At 39.4% G+C, this 26,498-nt stretch overlaps 1 protein-coding gene across 1 annotated transcript in view; it reads right to left on the reverse strand.

Annotated features, from left to right (window-relative positions):
• Positions 1–7,161: 7,161 nt before the first annotated feature.
• LOC139446477 (uncharacterized) overlaps positions 7,162–26,498 on the reverse strand; it is a 25,816-nt gene continuing 6,479 nt past the window's right edge. Inside the window, exons 2-11 of the mRNA XM_071227788.1 lie at positions 16,642–16,692; positions 16,183–16,273; positions 15,615–15,702; positions 15,257–15,342; positions 13,665–13,838; positions 11,187–11,284; positions 10,424–10,563; positions 9,640–9,752; positions 7,613–7,758; positions 7,162–7,367 (exon numbers count right to left, since the gene is read on the reverse strand). Of these exons, the coding sequence (XP_071083889.1) occupies positions 7,162–7,367; positions 7,613–7,758; positions 9,640–9,752; positions 10,424–10,563; positions 11,187–11,284; positions 13,665–13,838; positions 15,257–15,342; positions 15,615–15,702; positions 16,183–16,273; positions 16,642–16,692 (1,193 nt within the window). The remainder of the gene's footprint in view (positions 7,368–7,612; positions 7,759–9,639; positions 9,753–10,423; positions 10,564–11,186; positions 11,285–13,664; positions 13,839–15,256; positions 15,343–15,614; positions 15,703–16,182; positions 16,274–16,641; positions 16,693–26,498) is intronic.

Consider the following 26,498-nt stretch of genomic DNA (forward strand, 5'->3'; position numbering starts at 1 on the left):
GTCTTTGAAATGTTTGTACACTGAATACATTAAAACTTGAGCTGCAAGTTTCTCTATTGTCTTTTTCACCGTCCGGCTTCATCTGTATACTGACATGTCTTCATTCTTTACAATATTCTAGCGACCTGATGAAAGATTTAAAGGCCAATATCTTGGAAGGATCATCATTCCGACACGATGTGGGAGCACTTGAAGCTGGCCGCTACAGAGAAGCTGGAAAAATGGTCGCGTGGAGCCTGCTCAATGGCGGACCCGGCTTTCCATTCTTTAGCGGATCAGCTTATGCTTTCCTGGTTGGGCGTGAGGTTGGAGACATCCGGCTGGATGATGTACCTGATATGCATGTCCGTAACATGCTGCATAAGGCAAGAAAACATATGGTATTTTCATCAGAGGATAAAATAATGGTATAGTTCAAGTAAGAATAAGATGTATAGATGAACAACTTCTTTAGTACAATGTTTCGGTTTAGGCTTATCAAGCAAGTGATGTACTGAGTAAGGTTGACAAGTATATGTGTACAGGAATGAGGAAGTGTTAATACAGTTGAGTAGATGAGGCTGTAGTTACACTGTTATTAACACAAAAGAGGGATGATATAACGGAAACATCGTAACAGGTGAAGTCAGTAGTATTAACGGATGACAAGAAGAAGAAGATGAAGAATATTATATTATTGTGTCACCCGCCCTACAGATAAAATTACAAGGCAAGAATGACATCCGAACCCTCACCCTCATGCACACCCTATTTCTAAAAGATAATCTACCTGTATCCATTCCCGCATCCATACTAACTACCTTATCTGCATTATCATCCACGTCCTCACTCGCATCCACTTCCACTTCCACAAAAAAGAAGCCTCATCCACGCACAAAGACACAAACAAAGTAACAAGCCACTCCCAACTAAACAACACACCTACACACATAATCAAACCCGACAATACAAAACAAGCATACAGCACAATCTTACGGGCCAGTCTCTCATCACAGCTTCTCCATACAACAACCCTACAACACAGCAAAACAACATGATAGATGAAAAGAATTTAAAATTTGCTGTTATTAATAACAAAATATAAGGAGTATATGTTCTACAGTGTTCAGCTTACTACTGAATCTATTCTGCTCCTCGGCCAAAATGGTATTACTTTCAAGCCACTTTGTTTACCATTTGTTTAAAATAAACTTTACAGCTGTATCCTAGTGGGTCCCGGGGATCGGCATCTGGTTTCAGGATTAGTACTCCAACTTCTAAATGCATATCAAAGAAGAATCAATTGATTAAAATGATAGTTCGGATGTTGATAAAAGAACAAGTATCTGCCAATTGTATGTTTAATTTAAGGACTCCATGTGATTAAATTATCCCGAAATGTACCTAACTGACTGTTAATTTTGTTTATTGCACCACGTATCTGTCGTGAGATCTATAGGGATGAAGCTGAAATGTGTGATGAATGTTGGTTCTAAACATATGTATTAGCTCTCGGCCCTCACAGTGATTGCCGAGGGACACTAGTCTTATGTCTATATACGTGTAATTCGGTTGGTATCGTGTGTGCAAACAAATGTGACCCTTTTAGCAGTGAAACTTTGGGAAGCCTCATGTGCAGAGCCCATGTCTAGTGCATAATATATAGGGATTTGAGTTCAGTTTATTGGCTCCATTGCTGCAACTCGTTTTGAACAGGTCCTCATATATTTCCACTTATTCAATGGGTCCATGTATAAGTTAGAATTTAGCATAAACAGAATGTTACTAGATATTGTCGCCCCATTGATAAATACATTATTACTTTGATTATACCTATCACAAATATTCTACATACTTATTTATAATATACCTACCTTGAAATGTTTTCCAAAACAGATACTGACCTGTGACACAACAAATGCTCTCAAGACTGTCTGCCAGAATGAGGAGGCAACAGCCTGGATAATAGATTCAGGCGTCACGAAACCAGTATGCCACCTGGAGATTGATGATAAAGAAGACTTGGTGCGTCAGCTGTTCAAGTCCCACATGTTCTACAGGTGAGTTTTCATGAGGACATGTTCACATATATTTTCATACAGTTTAACTCTCCTAGCCGGAAAGTCACTTTACTGATTTCCAGTGATTTACCCGGTTCTCGTAGTAAGTATCTTATTAGTCAACCAACAATTTAAGAAGGTGAAATATTAAAGTATATCTAATGATAACTGTACCATTAACAGGGTTCATGCTGAGATTCAGCAGTTCCGGTTGGGACTTCAGGACATGGAGTTTCTACAGTATGTGACAGGATCCCCGGAAACTACAGAAAGCATTTTTGTCGACAGTGTTGGTCCTGTCACGTATCGTCAGCTAAAATCAATGTACTCCGTACATCTGTCCCCATCTGGCTCAAACAACAGATCCAAAGAAGATGACACGATGTTTGCCTTTGAAGATTACCTGAGGGGTTGTGAGAGTAAGTGATCGATTAAGATATCAATAGTGAACATTTTCCACTAAATGTTACAAATGACAGACGGGAGGTTAAAACAAAATCAGAGGTAAAATGGAGGTTCTGTGAAAAGTTTGTTTGAAGAAATAAAAAGATATGCATAAAACCATAGACTTGATGCATTGGCATTTACTTCATATATTACAAGCTAGCCCGTGAGCATACACCACCATGCCAACAGACAATAGAACACACATTTCTTGAATTGTTATACTTTCAACTGATGTCGGACAGTAACATCGAGCGAACAGCTTTGTCCCATCGATTATTTCGCTGTACATGTCAACGTTTGTACAACTTGTTTATACTTGAAGTAAAAGATACTGTCCTTTCCAAAATGAATATCCATGTTTTATGGGTGAATAATCAATCAATACGATATGACGACGCAAATTGTAGGAAGTGTGGTAACGTATCAACTTAAAATGTCGCACAAGAGATAATGAGTTAGAAATATTTAAATAAGAACGACTTTTCATGTGTTTTTTACCATGGCATACGTTCACAAGTCTTCACCATCCATTTCTTATTTTGTACCCGTGTGTCTGGAAAAGATTAAAGAACTGTCAACGTATCTGTTGCATGTTTTGCCGAATAACCCAAACCGAGTGTCTTCATATAACAAATATATCAGCTCATGTCAATAAAAGTAACAAGGCCCCGAGGCAGGTCTGTGACGTGGTCTACGTTTAGTGACGAGTGCTATTTGATATTCATCCTAAAAGGCACATCTCTGGTGGTTCTTGTCTGCTGACAAATTCAAATGTAGGCTGTGGATAAAGTTGTAAGTGGAATAAACTAATGTCATATGTATCCATGTGATTTTACATACATCTGACGACCCAAACACGTTGTACGAATGCTTTTCATGTCAATATACTTTTCAGACTTCAAATATAGTGCTTACATCATGTTGCAGGCGGAGACAGCACAGTAATAGTACCTGATGTACTCAGGTTTTGGACCGGATCTGAGGTAGTCCCACCTCTAGGTTTTGACAAGAAATTGTCTATCATTTTCGTCCCGGAAAGAAGACCAGCACCACTTCCGGTTGCCCATACATGCGGTTTGGTCCTCGAACTGATGCGAGGTTTCGAGGCAGACGCATTTGCTGAAAAAATGACCTACGCTATCAACCACAGCGGTGGATTTTTCATTACTTAAGAAAGATTTCAACACCCAAAATATACTGAACAGCATTGAAAACCACCCAGCAATAAATCTTGAAATATTACAAAAACAACTTGAGCAATGAGGTGAGGTGAAATGGGGTTTAACGTCGCGTCCCAGATTATTGCACTTATATAGCGACGTGCATATACGTGTGTGTGTGTGTGTGTGGCTGCTTGTACTAGTCCGGACTGATGCCGATTTATAGTGCTAGCTCACTGAGATACCATGTCGCAGTTTAACATGAATACCCCACTCAGACACAGTATACTGACTCCGAGCCGACCAGTCCTTGTTTTAGCCCCTTAATGCCGAGCGCCAGACAGGGTAACAACAAGTACCACTTGAGCAATGACCGATTTTGTAATTACAATTACGTCATCAGTGTAAGGAAGACACAGAGTTAAAATGAAAAGTCAATATCTAGTATGTCCGCCATTAACAGCAACACAGGCCATGCAACGTCTTCTCATTGATCGAATAAGTCTGCGAATATTTTTCTGGGGCATTCGACTTTTGACGTAGTGTATCTTCAAGTTCTCCCAGGTTCTGTACTTGCGGACGACGTGAAAGGCGTTGACCTAGGTAATCCCATAAGATGTTCAATTGGCGATAGATCGGGTGACAGGGCTGGCCATGGAAGCAGAGGCACATTATTGTTCGCTAGGTACTGTGTTGAAACACGTGCTGTGTGCGCTCTTACATTATCATGCGCTGGAAGGTGTGCATATCCTGGTACTGATGAAAGAATGGGATGACGTGATTTGCGAATATGTTATTCCTGTAGTAAAGGGCATTAACTCTTCCACGACAAACAACGAGCTCTGTTCGATGGTAATGACTGATGCCGCCCCCGCCCCCCCCCCCCCCCCCCCCCCCCATGACACTCCTCCTCCTCCTCCCCCCCCCCCCCCCATCCATCTGTTTGTACAACGCAGTCATTGTGGTAACATTCTCCACGTCGACGCCACACTCGCAGTCGACCGTCACCATTCCGTAAATGAAAACGGGACTCATCAGAGAACCGCACACCATGCCACTGCCGCAATCTCCAATGACGATGCCTTTTGGCCCAACGCAGACGTTCATTTCTATGTCGATCAGTGAGTATGGGTCCAGCATATGGACGTCCAGCACGTAGACCTGCTGAGCGAAGACGTCGACGTACGGTGTCAGCACTGATCAATTCCGTCGGCCTTGTAGGGTTGCTGCAGCCCTGGTAGCCGTAAGTGTACGATCACGAAGATGCCGACGAACAATATGGCGATCCTGACGTGGTGTAGTTACACGACGTTGACCCGGACGTGGTCGATCTCTGGTGGTTCTAGTCTGCTGATATCTGCTCAATAGCCTGAGGACTGTTGAATGATGGCATTGAAACCGTTGTGCAACGACTCTACTTGACGTACCAACTTGAAGCATGCCCAAGGCACGTTCACGTTCCTCTGTTGTTAATCTTGGCATTTCTTGTGTCAGTACCCTTTACGTCTGCAGCAACAAGTGATGTGGCTTTTAAAAGTCAGTCTTTTATAGCCCTATTCTGCATGCTTCCCGTGAAACAAACACGTTTTCCATGATGTGCTCGCAATTTGTTGCGTTTTGGTGATTTCACTCACAAAAAAAATTAGGAATGTGTTTTGACGAGCTGTTCTTCTTCATGCTTCGTCCAGAACGTCGTATATTACTCATTCACGTATATATTTTCATACGACTTAAGCCCGGATAAAAATACATCCATTTTCATGGTGATGCGTTTTCAATGCTGTTCAGTATATTTTGTTTGTATGTTATTGAGATGGATATTTGCGACACTTATGGCTTTTCTTGTGATACATTTTTTAGCGTTTAATCATTATTACCAAATAACAAAGACCAAACTTGGCTCCTCGCTCGAACGAAATTAAAATACAGCTGTATGGATAAATTGTGTACCAATACTCCTTACGTGTCGGGTTAACTACATTGCAGTCGTTCGTGCTGAGTTGGGGCGGTCGGGTAGCCTAGTGGTTAAAGCGTACGCTCGTAAAGCCGAAGACCCGGGTTCGATTCCCGACATGGGTACAATGTGTGAAGCCCATTTCTGGCGTCCTCTACCGTGATATTGCTGAAATATTGCTAAAAGCGTCATACAAACATACTCACTCACTCACTCACTCATGTTGTGTATTTCATGCATAAGGAGTTCAGGTTTGATTAAGGTTCTTTCAAGTCCTTGAAGCTCATTAACTTTGCTTTTGTTGCTGAAATATTATTTTGTATATGTGCAATATGTCTCATGTGTTAAACAACATTAAGAATGTGTAATGCTGTTAAGTTGATACCTTAATTTATGACTTTCACTTATGCCAGCTTTCAAGTGATTGTGTGAAAGTTATCTCCAGTAGATACACATATAATATGCAATAATGTAAAATTGCAATGTCCTTGTGCATCGCACACCATGTTGATATAGTTATGTTATGATATATTATTGCGGTACATAGCTAATTTGCTGAAAGGTGTATGACCAGTGGTATTAGAAATACATGTATGTATTTTCAATGTTTCGGTTTGTTTAGCTATTTTTCTAATTTACTGTACTTCAGTACCATCCCAGGGTGTCATCTCATTGTTAGTCAAGGCAATACGGATATCCCAGTAAACCCTGTCCTTACTAAGCTACAATTAACAAAAAAACATGCAGGTACTCAAATGATGTAATGTGACCATTATTTATGTACAGTAAACTACGGTTATAACGAACTCAAAGGGACCAATTTCGATACAACCGTAGTTTGTTATAAGCATATATACAACAAATGGCTGGGACCAAAACTGGCTCGTTATATCCGAGTTCGTTATAAATGTATTTTGCTGTATTTCGTATGACATTTCATTATTGGAATTGTTTTCATTTGATCATTTTCATAACTCATGTTTAACCAGATGAAGAGCGAAGGACATTGTGTGTGAGAGTGCGTGAAATATAAATGCCAACGTATCATTCGACAACATAGATGTTGGACCTTTCTTCCATGATACACATTTTTAAAACAACAGAAAACCGCATACTTTTTATGCTTTTAAAGGTTATATTTTTCCTGTTTCCACGGGAACAAGTTAGATGAAACGGGGGGAATGTTGTTGTTTCTGGACCAGAACTCAAAACTATTCCAGAATTTTCTTCCAAACTTGGTACATGTGTTAATCATGGGATAAAGTAGCGCCTTCTGCTATTTTTAGAATTGCTTTTCCGTTTTCATGCCAAACTCTCTAAAAGTGAAAGGCATTATAAAAATACCCTTGTATACGGACAGATAGATTTGTTACTGTAACAGTCAGATGATTGATTTGTTCTTTCGAATCTGTAGGGGTGGGGGCATTTGTAGTCTTATGATAAACCTTGTTTTTATTTAACAGTATCAAAGTTAAAACGTCCAGTAAATGTGATACAGAAGAGTTTTATTACTTTCTTTCATACTAGCTTCAATAAAAGAATGGAAGTTAACAGGAGTGTTCTAGTGAGTTAATGTGGCAGTCAGAAGATCAAATAAGACTAAACATTCCTGGCTGTTGGAGGGCGGACGCATTGCCTGGTTGCGGAAGATTTCGTCGCACAGAGTCTGAAAGTCATCGTCTACTCCTTTGGGACGAGGTCGGGTGCAACACTGCCACAAGTCGGCAACGTCCGTTGCGCACACTTCAAACTTGTAGTCGTGGGCGTCTGCGAATGGAAGTTAAGAACACATGATTTGTATAAATTCAAATTAATCCGTGTTCTTCTTTGTATGGATATTGTTGTTTGCTTATAAAACCGAAACATGTCTGTTTGCGAATATATCGGATATAGAAAATATACATTAAGTACAATGTTTGATTTTGCACCGTACAAGCCAAACACGGGGTTTAAGTACACAGGTTGTATTTGTTGTAACCACAGTATCGCCTCCATGTGTTCCACAATCGTACCATACATTTCTGGCATGCTGTACATCAAATCTGGTCTCCCATTCAGCTGACCGTTTACCCGCCTCGGCAGATGTGTATTCCACTCGTCTCTTATTCTGTTTAGATCCGCCTGAATCACGTCCATACAGCTGTATCGGAGACAGTCCCTTACAAGACAAAATCAGTACATGGAAACGTTTGTATTAAAACTAAGGGACTTGGCATGGTTATCAACATAGTTTAATCCTCAAAAAGGATGAACCACATTGTGTTTATCTCCATTCTACCATGACAAAATTACTTGCGAACTCCGGTATCAGTGAAAACACTGAGAAAAGCGGAATGGATTGAGTTCAATGTTTTGAGTGGGTTGTCGATCTGAATCTGAAGAGATAATATATCCCAATAATATCCCCAAAACCAAACATGGCGCTTGTTTGCACAAACATATTTTTTTCATATCGAAATACGTCACTCGCAAATATGACAGACATCAAAAGTGTGTATCAAAGCTACTTGTCCGCTATAAAAAACTAAATAAGCCCGGCATGTTTTCGTTGTTCACCACACGTCACTGTTTTGATGTCATACAGCTCATTTTGACGCAGAAAATCTAGCGTCATACTTGGCCATAGAGAAGCGATATATTAAGCTGTCTGTGGTTCTTAACGATATAATACGATTTCACCTGACTACACTCAACGAGAGATACGAAGACACAGGGGACCCTAACGTTTTGGAGAAGCTGTGATAGACCTCACACACCCTCTATACTTTTATCTTGTTTTGACAGGTAAACAAAGCGACAATACCCTTTCTATATCCAATAGAAATGTCTGCATAAAGCTCCGACTATATCATGAGCATGTGTTTATCAATCACTATCAAATAGTAATGATACCAGGTGTTCGCGAAAGGGTAGCGTTTCCTGTCCCACCGCTGGCACCCGTCATAAACACATGCAAAGGCAAGTCAATTGTTGACCTGAACAAACATGGGAACATATGATACAAGTCAAAATAAGGAATTGCATCAGACATCATATTTGTCACTAGTGCATCAAATGTGGAAATATCATCCACATGTCTACCATAAACATTTTGATAGCCTTACTGATGCCTTGAATGTTGTAATTTGATAGCATGGTGCTCTTTCAAATCTTGTTAGAAAGAGCATGCTCGATTGTATCTCAAAAGCGAAATATGAACGTCAAAGGCTGGAGCTGCTGGGATATTGCTGGACATATGAAAGAGATGAGCAGATCTCACTCGTCTCCTTTATTTCTAGTTAAGTTGGGTAAATCAGTAGAAGGGAATTGGCTACTTGATTGTTATTGAACGATGTCAGATGATCGGTATACCTGAAGCTTAAGTTAAACCTCTATTGGCCAAATTACCTATTTTTTACTTTGCCAATCCTAGCAGAATTTCCGATTCCTATGCTTTATGAAACAGATCCGTAAGAAGGGGAGCAAATTTGGTGCCCATGGGGTTGACTTCTTCTTGCCTAAATGTCTTTCCCCAAAATTATACGTTGATGTTATCAATAAGGAAGTCCAGCATTTCACATTTTTTTTCCCCAGTAAACTTCAGATGGCATTTGCTTTCATCTTTCACAAATTGTCCTGAACCTCTGAGTAAGTGAGTATAGTTTTACGCCGCTTTTAGCAATATTCCAGCAATATCACGGCGGGGGACACCAGTAATGGGCTTCACACATTGTTCCCATGTCGGGCCTGAACCTCTCAATAGAGATACGTAACTGGATCAGTGCTCACCAAGTTTTGTAACAAAAGTCACATGGATCACGGAATGATTTTCGTCCTTATTGTCATGTGGGATAGTGATGCACAAAGTTAAGACATGGAAGATCACCGTGTTAGTGTTTCCACCATATTCTAACTTACTTCAAAAGCATTTGAAAATCATAACGAATTCAGTGAATGACTCTGCATCCTACGCACGGATCGTAGCTAATCAAAAGGATGTCTTGAAGCGGAGTCATGACGGAGTCATTGTCTTTATAACTGTAGCATAGTTTGTACCTACCTTTCAAAATCATCAGAAAAATTGATGGCATTTGTGTTCTGTAAATCTTTGAAAAGATCTATCCAGAAAGCAATGCCACCTTCCTTCATGGATCTCCACCACCTTTCTATCCTCTGTAATGAATAAAGGTAGTTATGAGTACTTACGCCGAGCACTTAAACGGTTTGTTTATGTCATTCCAGAAACTTTAAGGAAGACACTTAGAGGAATTCAATAAATATCACACGTCGTTTGGCAACATGGTACGCAATGATTTCCAATTCTTGGACCTTGACACGAAATTTTGACATCTCTTAACTAACAGGCAATTACTCCTTAATACAAGTTGTGGGAATGGAGAGAGCATTTGGTAGAGCAGGATATGAGTACCTTTTGGACTGATCTTCAGTGAAACTCATATTATAAGTCTCAGCACTATATAGCCCTGTACGCTCTGTTGACTGTTACATTGAAGGTATAATCATTCATGTTTTGTTAAACATATGATCGAAAAGTGTTTTGTTTGTTTCTTGTTTTACGCCGCACTCAGCAATATTCCAGCTCTATCATGGCGGTCTGTAAATAATTGAGTCTGGACCAGACAATCCAGTGATTGACACTATGAGCATCGATCCACGCAATGATATGCATCAATCAATGCAGCAAGCGTGACAACCCAATCCGTCATTCGCCTCTTACGACAAGCATAGTCGCCTTTTACGGCAAGAAAAGAGTTTTGAGCATAATTGATTAATTTTTCACACATGGTCAATAATGCGCTCTTTCTTTGCCATTTTTTTCTTACTTGGTTTGAATTAGAACTTCCAATTATGACAGAACTCTCCCCTGCCATTTCATCAGTGTGGTGCCACCTGAATGATTTCTGCATGTCTTCAATGACACCGTTCTCGGTCCCTGCGTCCATTCTGATGCATCTGGGGACACCTGCATGGTAGCTCAGATATTGTGTTACAACGTTACGTAAAACGGAATTGTTTCACGATATTTTCATGACATATCAAAACTCACGATACGATGAAGTAATCAACTATATCTAAAACAAATGAGAATTCCTCAATGTGATAGTCGAAATGAGAACAAGCCTGATAATTAATCACACCTTGACACACACACATACATGTGCTATGATACAAACACATGAAAACTGCAGTGTAATGCCCGACACGGAGTGTGCCAAATGTTCTACTTCATAAGAAGTACATAATAAAGTGTCAAACTTTGCTAATGATGTGGCCAAATGCTATTTAATACAGTTTAAGAAAATTGTTAAAGGGAAAGTATTACATCTATTACGAAATGGGAACAATAAACATTGAAAATGTAAACAAAGACAACCACTAAAGAGAGTGCTGTGAGCGTTCACATTCAGATAATTTCTGCCAAATTACTGATGCTTAAAAATAACTCTTACATCTAATGATTTGAACGTCATGAATATGACGTCGTCATAGGTAAACACATACATGACCAAATCAATCTTCCCAAATTCAGAACTACATATTAAACATTAAGTATGTTTATATTTGTAATGATTCCAAAGCTCCTACCTTGCAGCGTTTCAATAAAATTCAGAAAGTAAGAGGCAACAACGTATGGATTGTTGTTCGTGTTAGACACTTCAAGCCACAATATCTTCCTGGAGAACCTGAAAAAGAACTGGAAATGTTTACAAACGAATAGCCAGTGGACAAGTGTACATACGTGTACATACATACGTACGTACGTACGTACGTACGTACGTACGTACATACATACATACATACATACATACATACATACATACATACATACATACATACATACATACATACATACATACATACATACATACATACGCCCTTAGTATAAACTCACTTATAAAATATTCACCAGCACCAGCACCAGCGCCTTGAAATTCCCACACATGTCCGAAGCCATGGGAATATAACATATTCTTAATACCAGAAACCCATGTATTCCTACCGACGGCATCAAACCTAACTAACATATCGTAGCACCGTTTTGGAAATATCTCTTGAGACGCATTAAGGAGCTTAAATCAGTATCTTAAACATCTTGTGTAAGAATCAATATAATTACCATATCGACCACATTCTCCGAGCTTTGCAACATTTCGAGATTTGGAATTAATACCTAAAACAGATTTACAAAACTTCGCTTGGAAACGTTCGAGAAGTAACCATTTATGAACACCCCAAATCTCCAACCATATACAATAATAGGTTTAAGCTATGAGTCGAACATTTTAAACAACATTTTAGGAGCGATATTTCGAAGTTTATAACTGAGCTGTGTTATAGGAAAAAAAGCTTCACTTGCTTTCAAAACTAATGTCTGAACTGTTCTCGACCAACACAGCCTGTTTGAAAATATAATACCCAAATAACTGTAATATGAAGAGACCTTGATAGGCATATGTCCTAGTTTCCATTTCTCGTAGTACCTCAACTTACCGCCATTACGATAAACTAAGGTATCAGTTTTATCTATGTTCACTTTTAAACACCATTTGTTTCAGGATTTGTGTAATACATCAATCTTCTCCTGTAGTTAAAGAAATGAATGTGCAAAAATACACCAAAAGTCAACAACATATAAGAGAAGAACCAATTGCAGTAAATCCGCATGTACAAATATCCCTCCACACTGCTGGATGTCTTCTTCCAACTGATTTATGAATAACGAAAACTAAAAACGTGTACATACATACATACATACATACATACATACATACATACATACATACATACATACATTTGTGCTAATGCCGTACTGATTTAATGGTCTTCGAAAGTTTATTGTAAATTCAATATTTGTAAGAGCTACAATGAGCTTAATTATAAGGTCAATGGCACAGATTTACCCATTCACATACTAACGCAAAAGAAACGCAAGTAAAGTTCTGTGTGTATGAAATGCACAAAATAATAATTTGTGAAAACAAACATAAAGAAACGTATTGAAGAAACGCTGTTCACTGTTTACATTATTCTTTTGGAACACGTAGCAGGAACGCATTCGTTTTTCCTCGTTTGACGTTTTTTGCACGTGCAGCACAATACACATGAAACAATGCGTGCATTTCACCCTTTGTCCATTCCCTATAAGCTCCCGTACAAAAAACTGCAATGGGCCGCACAGCACCTGAGTTGGCGGCGTCAACGGTGGCTATAAATTGTCTCCTCAGAACCTCAAGGTTCAACCTCTCCCACCCACATTAGAGTGTTGAAACGACGTATTGTGAGTTGTGCTAGCTTCTGTGTCGTACAGGCCAACCGATGGGGAGGAGGAAGCATTATGGGGTGGGGAGGCCGCAGTTACGATTACAGGACCCCTCTACACGTGTAATGTCAAGGTGTGACTGCTGTCGTGTACGACCCGTGAAAATACGGGGTCGAATAGGTCTTCAGCAACCCATGCATGCCATAAAAAGCAACAATGTTTGTCGTAAGAGGCGACTAACGGGAATGGGGTGGTCAGACTCACTGACTTGGTTGATATTTGCCATCGTATCCCAATTGCGTGGATCGATGCTCATGATGTCAATCACTTGAATGTCTGGTCCAGACTTGATTATTTACAGACCGCCGTCATATAGCTGGAATATTGCAGAGCGCGACGTTAAACAACGAACGACGAAGCTGTCATGTACCGGGATGATATTTTTCGTAATCACGTCAGACCTCTCTTCCTGGGTCAACTTCAACTCCAGGTCTTTCAGCAGGACAACGCTCGTCCCCATACAGTACAAGTCTCTGTGGACTTCCTCAGACTGAATAACATTCCTGTGGAGGCTTTGGCTGTCTTCGTCATCGGCGCCAGTTGAGCATGACTCTTTTCTCGGGTCGGTTTGGTGATATTTAAATAAACACGGATGGTTTCCATCAACCAATCGACGCTTATTTGGTATCAAGTGTTTTCTCTGTTATCATTTATTGACATTATCAACATATATTTTATAGCCTTAGCGTTATTGCATGTAATGCCCAACTTGCGTTTCTTTTGCGGTAACTTAGCTTATTTACCCGCATATGGCTCCGTGAATTGCAAAACCAAATGGTTTTAATTTATCATAACCGTCGATATGGACGAGATAATTTGGTCCTTTGTTAATGTAGACACGCCTTGATAGCCGATGGCAAGACCTCATGTCCACACCTTCTGGATCTAACTCACGCTGAAGCTGGAGGACTGTATCTCTGAAAGTTTATTTTACGATTTTGAGCAGGGTTCAAAAGTGATGTTTTATGAAAGAACTGTTTGCACCTCATGTATCATCGACCAAAACACATTAACCGCCTCCGTGGTGTAGTGGGTATAGTGGAAGGTAAGTGGGTGCGTTCATACCCAGGCCGCGGACATAAGTGTTTTTGTTTATAAAGAAAAGAAAGGGCCGGCCATTCGTTATGCAGATTGTAGTAGTGGTGTATTGCTAAGCCATAACTGCTCTGGTGTGGGATGAGACAGACAACCCTGGTCCGCGCACATCCAAGACACCTGTCCCTTCAATCGTAGAGAAATAGATGGGAAATGCAAATTGTCTCTGTACATGATAAAGCAAAACAATATGTTAACAATGCGGTTGGCGGCCATATCATTCCTCTTCGGTTGTATGTTGTTCATTAAATTTCTTTTGGTTATTCATAAATTCTGTTTCATTTGTTTCTCAGTCACGTGTGTCACGCCATGTGATTTTCAGATGTTTAGACCTTGTTTTCCTTCTACTACATTACTTTGATTTCGAGATTTTCTAAATTGTGTGAGTGACCTGCTTACCCGTTCCGCGAACACCTAGTGAATTCATTGAAACTCGCCGGTGATTCTTTCATACTATTTCACCCCTATTTTGCCTTTTACACCAAGTGAAGTCTGTTTCGGTGTATGGTCAGAGCTGGTTGTTTTGTGCCGTTGACGTTTCATATTTACAAACTCAGCTAAGGCACGAAATGTTATTGTCTTCATGTGTATATAATCGCAACATAACATTTTTAAAATAAGTGGAAATCTCTAATAAAAGCAGAGTCCATTGTAAGATTGTGATTATGGAAAACTATCCAATAGTGATGATACCAGGTGTTAGCAAAAGGGTGAGCGTATCCAGCACCTGAACAAACACATGCAAGGAAAAGTCAGGTGTTCACCTGAAAGAAACAACACTGGATCATATGGTACAAGTTAAAATTGGACATTGCATTGGACATAACTTTTGTCACAGATACTAGTACGGTAAAATTAGAAACTTCCTCTTCATGTCTGCCATAAAACCTTTTGGGAGTTTTACTGAGGTCTTGGATGTTGTAACCATGATCAAACAACTTTTGAAGAGATTGCTCATTGACTATTGGAAATTTGAAGTCCTATCTCGTGTCATGCAGTCTTCTGGAGAGTGTTTTTTAACTCTCATTATTTATGCATAGATATGAATATGAATCAGATGAGGCAGTTAAACTGGCCTTATTATGTTTTTCTAGTTCATGTGGGAACATCAGTAGAAGGGACTTGGCTATGTGACCCTTATTAAACGATAGCAGATAGTTGATATACCGATGACCTATGTTATACTTCTTGTCCAATTTCAAGTTATTGACTATTCTAGGTTTAATATTTCACTGGATACCTTGGCACTGAGAGACCATACGACGACAGCAACCGTGACCGCATTGACCGACATCCCAGATAGGCACCATTGCCATTTAGTTCTTGCTGCAATAATGAAGCGTAACTGTAAAACAGTGTACTTGATCTCACAGCAATGATATATAATTTTTTTAATAAATATGTCTGTATTATAGTATTTGAAACATGGCCTTTCAAATCGAAAATTCAATGCGGAATTCTCAAGGGTACAATTCAGCTGTGTATTGTTGATTATATGAGCGTTAAAACGATATATATCCTTTATGTCATTGTAAAAACAGATGATACTGTAAGTTGCTTAATGTAAGTAATTAACAGAAACTTGGCGTTACATGTACCTGTACTGCTCGCCGTACCACTTGAATATTTGAAACACCACGGCGGCGTAAATTCATTCTTCTGAAGATACGTTTCAGTTGACGGATACTGTAAGGAATGATAATTATTATTCATAACTGTCATTTAATGCCACCTTGCAACAATGAAATAAGTAACTGTTTGGCAAAGTGACTTGGGTAGTATTTCCAAACACTTCCAGAAATTGAGTTCATTGGCATACAATCAACGAAACATTGTGTGAATACATGTACATACAAATGATGTATACACACATCTCAAGAGTAGATAAAAGATGACTATTAAGGAAAGGTCATTGCTCAATTTAGTTCATACTAATATTGTGACACTGACCTAATATTGTACATAACACTGTTTATTCCTGTACTACATTTATGCACAAACAATGTCAAAGAGAATGTAACAATGCTTATGTAATAGTTCTTTATGTACAATTTATGAATATGTCTTGGTTTGAATGTTCATGATATGTTCATATACAGGTATTTTTTGCTCACACTTTATATCAATAACTGGATGACATACACAGTGTAAATAAGTAATACGAACCAGATGGAGAAACCGTGTCTTAGATGTAGAACTACGCGTATTTCTTCATAGCTCAATCCATCAAAAAAGTATTGACGAATTAAATCATCTCCTGAAAGCCGTTAAGGGACATAGGCTGCGAGTGGAACAAAAACATCCTACTGAATGAAAATACATATCGAATAATGAATACTTAAATTACACATTATTCATATTATAGGCACACAACCGAATATACGGGTTAAGTACTAGGATACTAAATAATCAAGGATTTAACAAATAATTTGAAGAGACCAGGTCGAAAACTTCACATTTCGAAAACTGCATTTATTAACACTTTATTGTAATATTCCACTGAAACATATTTCATGAGTATAACATTTACTCGAATAAAAGAATTGTATGTCTCATCAATTGGAGATAAAGTTCTCATTATCTGCATATCTTCTCCGTGCCTCGTTGTGTGGGAAAAAAGGATACTACATGTAGGCGGAGCCCCACTTGAACCAAAAGAAGCCATTGGCAGCAAACCTACGTGAAAAGAATATGTTGAAATATTACAGAGAAAGGGCAAAATCAACTTCTCACGTTACCTGCGTGAAAGCACAACTGTACAGAATAATAATATATATGAGATACAATGTCACATACAAGTTACAGACGAAGAGAAAGAATTGTTTTTAGCTCTTAAAATTACTGGATGATACACATGAGTTGTACTAGCATTAACCCCATCTTCAATAAAACTGTAAAATGACCATCAGGTGAATGGGCATCGTCTATTTTCGCCATCAGTAGAGTTCGCATATGTCGTTATGATGGCAATTTTCTGCGACAATTACTTATGTTATTTTATGTTACATGCAGGACTCCAAACGTTGTGCAAAGCTTTCGAAAGACCTACGAACTCGCAGTAAAATTTACACTCAGATGTTTTAAGGATATTTGTTAGCATGTGCAATACAAACATATTTTCAATGGTGGTCTTGGCTCAATATGTGATTATATTCAAACAATTGTTTGTATGTATTGTTCAAAATTAATGTAAATAGTTTCCTGAAGCCACCTTGGATAGTAATTAGTCTCTAGGAGCTTGGGTATTTAGAAATGACTTACTTCTCGGGTTGCGTCTTTTAGGGTTCAGCACCTGCAGCTTTATAGCGTTTAAAATGTTTATGGTATGTTACATAACTGTTGAATACTGTTGTATATTATATATGTATATGTCATTGGCCGACTCTTGGCACTTTAGATGATAATTGTTACGTCACGTGGCGTACGTTATCAATAATAGTAGGTATATAGAATACTAAACGGGCTTCCTTTTGATACCTTTTTTTGTGTTTCATTAATTTTCCATTACACGGCGAGTCTTGTATTTTATTTATTACTTGCCATGTATAAGTCTCTTTGTAAATTTCACTGTCGTGTGTGAATAGACAGACATTTCCGCGATCCACAGCATAATCCAATTGAGCCTTAACCGAATAATACTTTAAGCACGTCAAAAGTTGACGCGTTTTATTTAATGCCAATCAACAGCCTACCTTTAGAATTCTGGGGTCGGTTCTACAAAGCTATCGTAGCACCTCTAGCTTATCGTAACTCCCACACTATAACATACACTTACGACTGTCGTTGCGCTACGACCGTCTTGTGGAACTGGGCCTAGCACCACCAAGTTTACAAACACGTCACAACAAATTTGACGTAATTTATGGAATATTGATGCAAGATGCTTCGGCGAAACAATACCATGTGATGTAAACCTAGCAACAGAGTCGCTGGGGTCATCGACTGTGCCTAAGCTTCTATCAGTGATTTGGCATCTCCACACGCCTTGTTGAATAAGCGCAGGGGTGTTGGCAGTTTTAAATAGTGGTTAGTGAAACTTGGTCCCGCAGTACATAAGAACGCGCTTTGGTTCTACACGGTGTGTTGTACAGCTGTATGTTAATGAACCGGGCGAGAAATATATATTGTCATTTCATCAACAAAGTCGCGTTCTCGCATTGTCGCGCTTTTAGTAGTTACTGCTTGTTTTAATTTCTTAACAAAACATGATCTATAGTTGTAGATGAATACGTCCAGTGAACGAAATCACTCACATCAATTACAAATGTGTTATATAGACGTCCTTTAAGGAGCTAAGTTTGTGGGTTAAAGGGTCTTTTGTTAATTGAATTTTGAGGTATTAATTAGGGCTCCAAGCCGAAAGGCTGTAGAGCCCTATTGTAATCGTTCGATTTATTATTATTAGGGCTCCAAGCCGAAAGGCTGTAGAACCCTATTGAAATCGTTCGATTTATTGTTATTAGGGCTCCAAGCCGAAAGGCTGTAGAGCCCTATTGAAATCGTTCGATTTATTATTATTATTATTATTATTATTATTATTATTATTATTATTTATTATTATTATTATTATTATCATCATCATCATCATCATCATTATTATTATTATTATTATTATTATTATTATTATTATCATCATCATTATTGGGGCTTCAAGCCGAAAGGCTGTAGAGCCCTATTGTAATCGTTCGATTTATTATTGTTATTATTATTAGGGCTCCAAGCCGAAAGGCTGTAGAGCCCTATTGTAATCGTTCGATTTATTATTATTATTTATTATTATTATTATTATTATTATTATTATTATTATTATTATTATTTATTATTCCGCCGATTTTTGTACCAGGCCTAGCAAAATAACCACTTGCCTGATTGTGTTCAAATTTTGTATGTGTATGTGGACCGTTGGGTACTAGTGCCCGCCAAAAACATTGTCTTGGTGGTAAATGGGTTTAGAACACACTGGTTAACTCTGGCACATACCAATTTCGTAGCGGTGATGTCCTGCAAACGGTGACTATCATTTGCATGAGTTGGTACAAGCAAACCATATGCGGATTCGAACATGGTCGATGTCAAACATGAGTTAAGAACACACTGGGACATATGTGGTGATGTCTCACAAGCAGTTCATTACATTTGACGGCGTTGGTACAGGCAAACCATTTGAGGATTCGAACATGATCGAAGTCAAACATGGGTTAAGAACACACTGGGACACATGTGGGGATGTCTGACAAGCGGTTCATAACATTTGACGGCGATGGTACAGGCAAACCATTTGAGGATTCGAACATGGTCGAAGTCAAACATGGGTTAAGAACACACTGGGACACATGTGGGGATGTCTGACAAGCGGTTCATTACATTTGACGGCGTTGGTACAGGCAAACCATATCAGGATTCGAACATGGACGAGGTCGGAAACAGGTTTATCACTTTATTTCAGCAATACGACATAAACCCGGGGCCCCGACGAACTGAGAACGCTCATCCATTTGACTGGGGCTCAACTGACAGAGACGTTACAGCCTGTTAAAGAGTCACCAAGCCGAAAAGCTGAAGAGTCCCAGTGCTATCGTTCGATTTAATATTATTATTATTCCGCCGATTTTTGTACCAGAGCTAGCATAATAACCATTGTCTCGATTCCGTTCAAATTTTGTATGTGTATCCAGATAGTTATGTACCAGATACCACACAAATTCCAAGGCCGTAGGCCCAAAGACCAAGGGCAGATAACTGAAAAATAAACAATTTTTAAAGCTATATTTAGCCCTATTGCTTCGCAACCGCTTGTCCAATTACTTTCAAACTTTAGATGTGTCTGCTGCTTTGGATGCTTGACATTTTATGTTCTTTGACTTTGGTCATTGGTCACGTGGTTTGGCAGCCATATTGGATTCAATGTTTTCACAGTGTCTTTTGGGTACATGTTTTTAAATGCATACTCTTCTGAATCCCTTGCATGAAATGTTTTCAAACTTTCTGAGAATGGTCTCCTTACATAGCACATGAAACTCTGTTAGCCGATGTTGGATATCTTTTATATCGACGGACCTATTGGATTTTGATTTTGATCATTTTTTTCACCGAAACTTTACTTTGAAGATCATATCTTTTAAGGTTCTCCACAGAAACTATTGAAAGTTTTCATGAAGTTAGTGTGACATATGCATCTTATTGTTTGTTCTTGGTTGCATGCTAAAAGTAACGCCTTTGGTGGTAATATTTCATTAATATTTGGGACACCCCTGGAACACGCCAATTTCGTTGTGGCGATTTCCGGTGACTATGTTGTTACGGAATTGGTACAAGCAAACCCTTAATGGATTCGAACATGTCCGAGGTCGGAAATGGGGTAACAACAGACTTGGACACTCCGGCACACGACAATTTTGTAGCGGTGATACCCTACAAGTGGTGCCTACATTTGAGGGATTTGGTACAAGGAAACCCTTTGAGGATTCGAACATGGACGTTTGTGTACAGTATAGCTTGGAGCCCGCCATTGCTGCTTTGCAGCTATATTTCAAATTAAGTTTATATGATTCAAATATGGATATCGCAAATACATTTTTGTGACATTCGTGAGTCACTATTGTTTAATGCCGCACTGAACAGTATTTCAGTTGTGGCATGTCAGCTACATGTGGGAGGAAAGTCGAAAGTCATGTAGGTAAAAACAAACCTCATAGGTTTCGGGCACGCCTAGGGAGCGTCACACTGCACAGCGAATTCATCGATTTGAGAGTGTGACCGAGTTAATTTATAATAATAATAGTCCATTTCTATGGCACTTTTTCACGCTGAATATCATACTCAAAACACAGTATTACCACTGTCCTTCTCATCTCCAAGGGAAGTTTGTTACGACCTAACCTGCCTGTGACATGCTAGAAGGTTTACAGCCACGTTGTCATATTATCTTTCCGGGTATCCATTCACAGTGGCATATTTGGAACAGAGTCGACACCACATGCGTCACGTGTGCATCAATGTGGGACAGAACGGAGGCACTTGAAGCTATCAGGAGCCAAGCAGCCGAACACGGTCACCCATCCAAGGACTCCTCGTGACTTACGTTACCTGTAGTTTAACGCAGCTTTGAACAAAACTTCAGTTTTTTCACAGCGTGTCAGCTTGATGTGGAAGGACATACCTAAGTGATGTGTGTGTTTGGTACTGAGATTAGAACACGCGATCATAGTTTTCTGGTACCTCTAAGAGACGCAAAGCGAATTGCGCCGTCTAAAACGACAGGGACAATCGTGTGTCAATTGAAAAAACAGATGTCGGAGACTAGAATTCATTTAAATAGAAATACAAAGTATCTGTTTCTTGCTGTGAAAAAAACGTTTGGTTTATGAAAATCGACACAGACAATAACGATTAATGAACTAATTTTTAAAGCAACGATGAACGATTTGTTTTCATTTTGAGAAAGCAAACCACGTTGCCTTTGCTACTTTGGTTTAAGAACCACTGGAGATAACAAAAGACAACTGGAGTTTGAAAAGGAGTATAACCATTTCGGCGCCTGCGTAGATTAATACACTTACTACGCATGCGCACCATTAATCGGAACGGGCGACAATACTGAAAATGTCCAATGTCGCATTGTGGCATTGTCGCGCTTTGGTCAAATAAAAACGATTATTCAAAGCGCGATAATGGGACAACTGTCCATAATGTCCCTTCTAGTATTCCCTATAAATGAGCATTGGTTTACTTTACAGCTTCAGTCTAATATCAGGTTTCAAAAGGTTTCCTGCTGTTAAACATTGTGAATGTATATCGAACAGTCAGCTATTTTGTTTTTTGAGATCGACATAACATACATAAAACATAAACATAAATCTTCATTCATTGTGGAAAATTTCCAATATTGTAATGAGGTTCATTGTGATCTCCCAATAGAGATTTGATAAACGCATATAAATACAATCAAACCTTTTCAATATACTCTCAATCTATAAGAATGTGTTATGACAAATAAACATCAACTTTAAATGGTAAAATACAAAACAGAACTGGGTATGTCCGTACTAACGGCAGTGTTCCAATACACATTTACTCACAGGGATCTTAGGGGTTACAGAACAGATCCCAAGTAATCTATGTGGTCGTAATTGGCGACTAAAGGGATCGGATGCTACGGCTAGGTGATTTGGTTGAAGGCATGTTGTCAAGAAGAAAGAATTCCTGCACATCAGATGGGATCACAACAAATATTTCATGTTAAGGATTTTATGCGCGACTGTTACTGACAAAACGTCGTTTGGGGTGTCATACTTGCGGCTTGGGGCGTTGTTCATAATATCACTGGCCTAACTGGTTACTGGACTATAAAAAGGACCGACTTCATATCGCCCTTAAGGTGCTAAATATGGAGCTAAAAACAAACAAGCAAATACCTACTGTCAGAGTTTGGAATTTTCCACTAGTTCAGATAAATGTCTTCTTTTATATTCTTCGTTCTTCTGTACAGTGTTTATGTAAATAGTGTCGCCCAGTTAAAATGGCGACTTGTACACGTGTGATGTAAGCATGACGCATGCGCACAATAGTTTAAATGATTAAACCTGATTGGATGATTATAAGTCGAGAATGCGAGATAGCGACACTTGACCAATATCGCTATCTCGCGTTCTCGCGTTCTCGTGTTTTTGTGCTTATAGCCTATACAGTTGTATGTAACTATTTTCAAAAACACGAGAACGCGAGAACGCGAGATTGCGAGATTGGTCAAGTGTCGCGATCTCGCGTTCTCGTGTTTTTGTGCTAATTGCCTATACAGTTATATGTAACTATTTTCAAAAACACGAGAACGCGAGAACGCGAGATTGCGACATTAGTCAAGTGTCGCGATCTCGCGTTCTCGTGTTTTTGTGCTTATAGCCTATACAGTTATATGTAACTATTTTCAAAAACACGAGAACGCGAGAACGCGAGATTGCGACATTAGTCAAGTGTCGCGATCTCGCGATCTCGCGTTCTCGTGTTTTTGTGCTAATAGCCTATACAGTTGTATGTAACTATTTTCAAAAACACGAGAACGCGAGAACGCGAGATTGCGAGATTGGTCAATTGTCGCGATCTCGCGTTCTCGTGTTTTTGGTAATTGCCTATACAGTTATATGTAACTATTTTCAAAAACACGAGAACGCGAGAACGCGAGATTGCGACATTGGTCAAGTGTCGCGATCTCGCGTTCTCGTGCTTTTGTGCTAATAGCCTATACACTTATATGTAACTATTTTCAAAAACACGAGAACGCGAGAACGCGAGATTGCGAGATTGGTCAATTGTCGCGATCTCGCGTTCTCGTGTTTTTGTGGTTATTGCCTATACAGTTATATGTAACTATTTTCAAAAACACGAGAACGCGAGATTGCGACATTGGTCAAGTGTCGCGATCTCGCGTTCTCGTGTTTTTGTGCTAATAGCCTATACAGTTGTATGTAACTATTTTCAAAAACACGAGAACGCGAGAACGCGAGATTGCGACATTAGTCAAGTGTCGCGATCTCGCGTTCTCGTGTTTTTGTGCTTATAGCCTATACAGTTATATGTAACTATTTTCAAAAACACGAGAACGCGAGAACGCGAGATTGCGACATTAGTCAATTGTCGCGATCTCGCGATCTCGCGTTCTCGTGTTTTTGTGCTAATAGCCTATACAGTTGTATGTAACTATTTTCAAAAACACGAGAACGCGAGAACGCGAGATTGCGACATTAGTCAATTGTCGCGATCTCGCGTTCTCGTGTTTTTGTGCTTATAGCCTATACAGTTATATGTAACTATTTTCAAAAACACGAGAACGCGAGAACGCGAGATTGCGACATTAGTCAATTGTCGCGATCTCGCGATCTCGCGTTCTCGTGTTTTTGTGCTAATAGCCTATACAGTTGTATGTAACTATTTTCAAAAACACGAGAACGCGAGAACGCGAGATTGCGACATTAGTCAAGTGTCGCGATCTCGCGTTCTCGTGTTTTTGTGCTTATAGCCTATACAGTTATATGTAACTATTTTCAAAAACACGAGAACGCGAGAACGCGAGATTGCGAGATTGGTCAATTGTCGCGATCTCGCGTTCTCGTGTTTTTGGTAATTGCCTATACAGTTATATGTAACTATTTTCAAAAAGACGAGAACGCGAGAACGCGAGATTGCGACATTGGTCAAGTGTCGCGATCTCGCGTTGTCGTGTTTTTTGGTGCTGATTGCCTATACTGTCATCTTGTGGCTCAGTCGTCTGAGTTGTCGCAATTCGTTGTGTAGAGTTGCGTCCCTTGGATGTGCCAGAAACCTACAATGGAAGGTTTCCTCTCATTTTAAACGGGCACTGATCTACAGAAATGCCCCTAGGCTGGTTGTTGCCTTAGTTATTGCCTTAGTTATTGCCCCCCCCCCCCCCCCCCCACACACCCACACACACACCCTGAAATAGTGCTAAAAGGGGGATAAAAACAAACACACTCACTCACTCTAATACTAGGATAAATAGTCTATTTTTAAGCCCTTTTGAACCTCTTAAAAATTGTTAGTCAATCTGGACTTGGATTCAGTCAATTTCTATATTACTGAAATATTTAGACATTTTATAAATTGCCTGAGTGAATGACTTTTTACACATTGAGTGTAATATACATGTATACACGCCTACAGGTACCAGAGGAACAAAACTGATTCTATCCAATGCAACAGCAAATGAATGAAAACAAAATGCAAATATCATAATTACGACCCATCGCAGTTTTATGTATACATTTGGGCAGCTTCCTTGTTCGAGGAATGTATCCGTGAATATTCACATACAGGAACAATATCCCATACGTCTGCAGCTGTACAAATAAACTTATTCGACGTCACATGGCTCTGTTACATTCAAATGTTAAAATTTATACATATAGCGTTTCTGGATAATTATTATAACCTGTGTTCGTTTCGCAACTGATCACTAAGTTTCTTTCAGATGTTTTTACAAAGGTGTCAAGTCTCATCGGTCAGCTAAGATAGCACGTGTGACAATTATGTTCATGATGTCCATGGTGCTTTAAAAATATCCATGGACTTGATGAACAATCAATAAACGTATTATCGGCTAATCCTTTGAACCAAGTATGTTGTTTTTACATCGGCACTTCACGCCATGATATGAGTGTATTCCGTCTGCTTTAGTAAACCTACACATGTAAACACTTACAAATCCACTGTGCAAGATAACAGTGATCAATCAATGAACGTATTTTCTGTGGAACTTTTGATGGCGAGGAATGATCCGTGTACAAAAAAGTAAATGAACTGATCACTCCTCTTTCTGGGCTGCCACGTGAATATTACATAACATACATTTCACCTCAATTCAAACCTGGATTCAGATGAAATAATTACCCAAGACACAAGACATGCCAAATGGGAACCTTTGTCAGGTAATCTGAGTAGTGCTACCACTAACTACCTGTAATAGGTTCATTAACTGAGCAAAGACACAGGTGTAGGGTTATGCCAGAAAACGTGGATTACAACAAGAGGTAGCAATCGTATTATCCGCGCAATACAAAATACGAAAATGCTTTCACTGCTGGGATACCATTTTTTAAACTATAAAAATAAACTGACCGCCAAAAGAAACGTTACCAACGATATTTCTAGGGTAAAATATGACCAACACAAATTGAAGCAGCAATAACAATTAACACGTCCCATTTTAATTCTGGAAACCCAAAAGTCCAGAAACTCTACGGTCTTTTCCCAGTCTCGGTCAAAGGTATTTACAAAAATAAGCATGCTGTTTTCATGGGAACATACTAAGGAAGGAAAAATGAAAAAAAAAGAGTTCAAAAACTCAATATTTACACCATCTCTCCCATGGGCCAATTATTGTATTGTAGAACTTCATCATTCAGAACCGTAAAATTGCTAATTCGACAACAAAGTCCTTGACCTCAAGGGACATTTCTTGACAAGGGGTCATTCGTCCAGTATTCGATCAACAACATTGGTTACAACTTTAAGGTGACGACGGCCCAGACTGTTCAATACGGGATATGACCTCCATGAGCGGCAATGCATCTTCGAATGCGGCGTCGAACTGAGTAGACAAGCGTCCTCACATCGACCGAAGGTATACCATTCCACTCCTCACGGAGGGCAACGATCAACGCTTGTCTCGTGAAGGGAGGATGTTGACGTTTCCGAAGACGACGCCCCAGCTGGTCCCAGAGATCTGGTAATCGAGCTGGCCACGGCAGGACAGTCACGTTGTTGGCGTTGAGGAAGTCTCTAGTAATACGGGCTTTATGGGGTGTGGCGTTATCTTGTTGGAACACCGTCCGTTGTTGTCGCTGGATGAAAGGAAGAACCACTGGCCGTGAGATATTGTCAATGTAGCGTTGTGCTGTCAGATTGACTTCGATGATGAGACGTTCCGTCTTCTCGTCCCCGCAAATGCCGCCCCAGGCCATCACATTTCC

Source organism: Haliotis cracherodii, unplaced genomic scaffold (genome assembly GCF_022045235.1).
Source record: "Haliotis cracherodii isolate W230 unplaced genomic scaffold, xgHalCrac1.p SCAF_6, whole genome shotgun sequence".
In the NCBI taxonomy this organism is placed as follows: Eukaryota; Metazoa; Mollusca; class Gastropoda; order Lepetellida; family Haliotidae; genus Haliotis; species Haliotis cracherodii.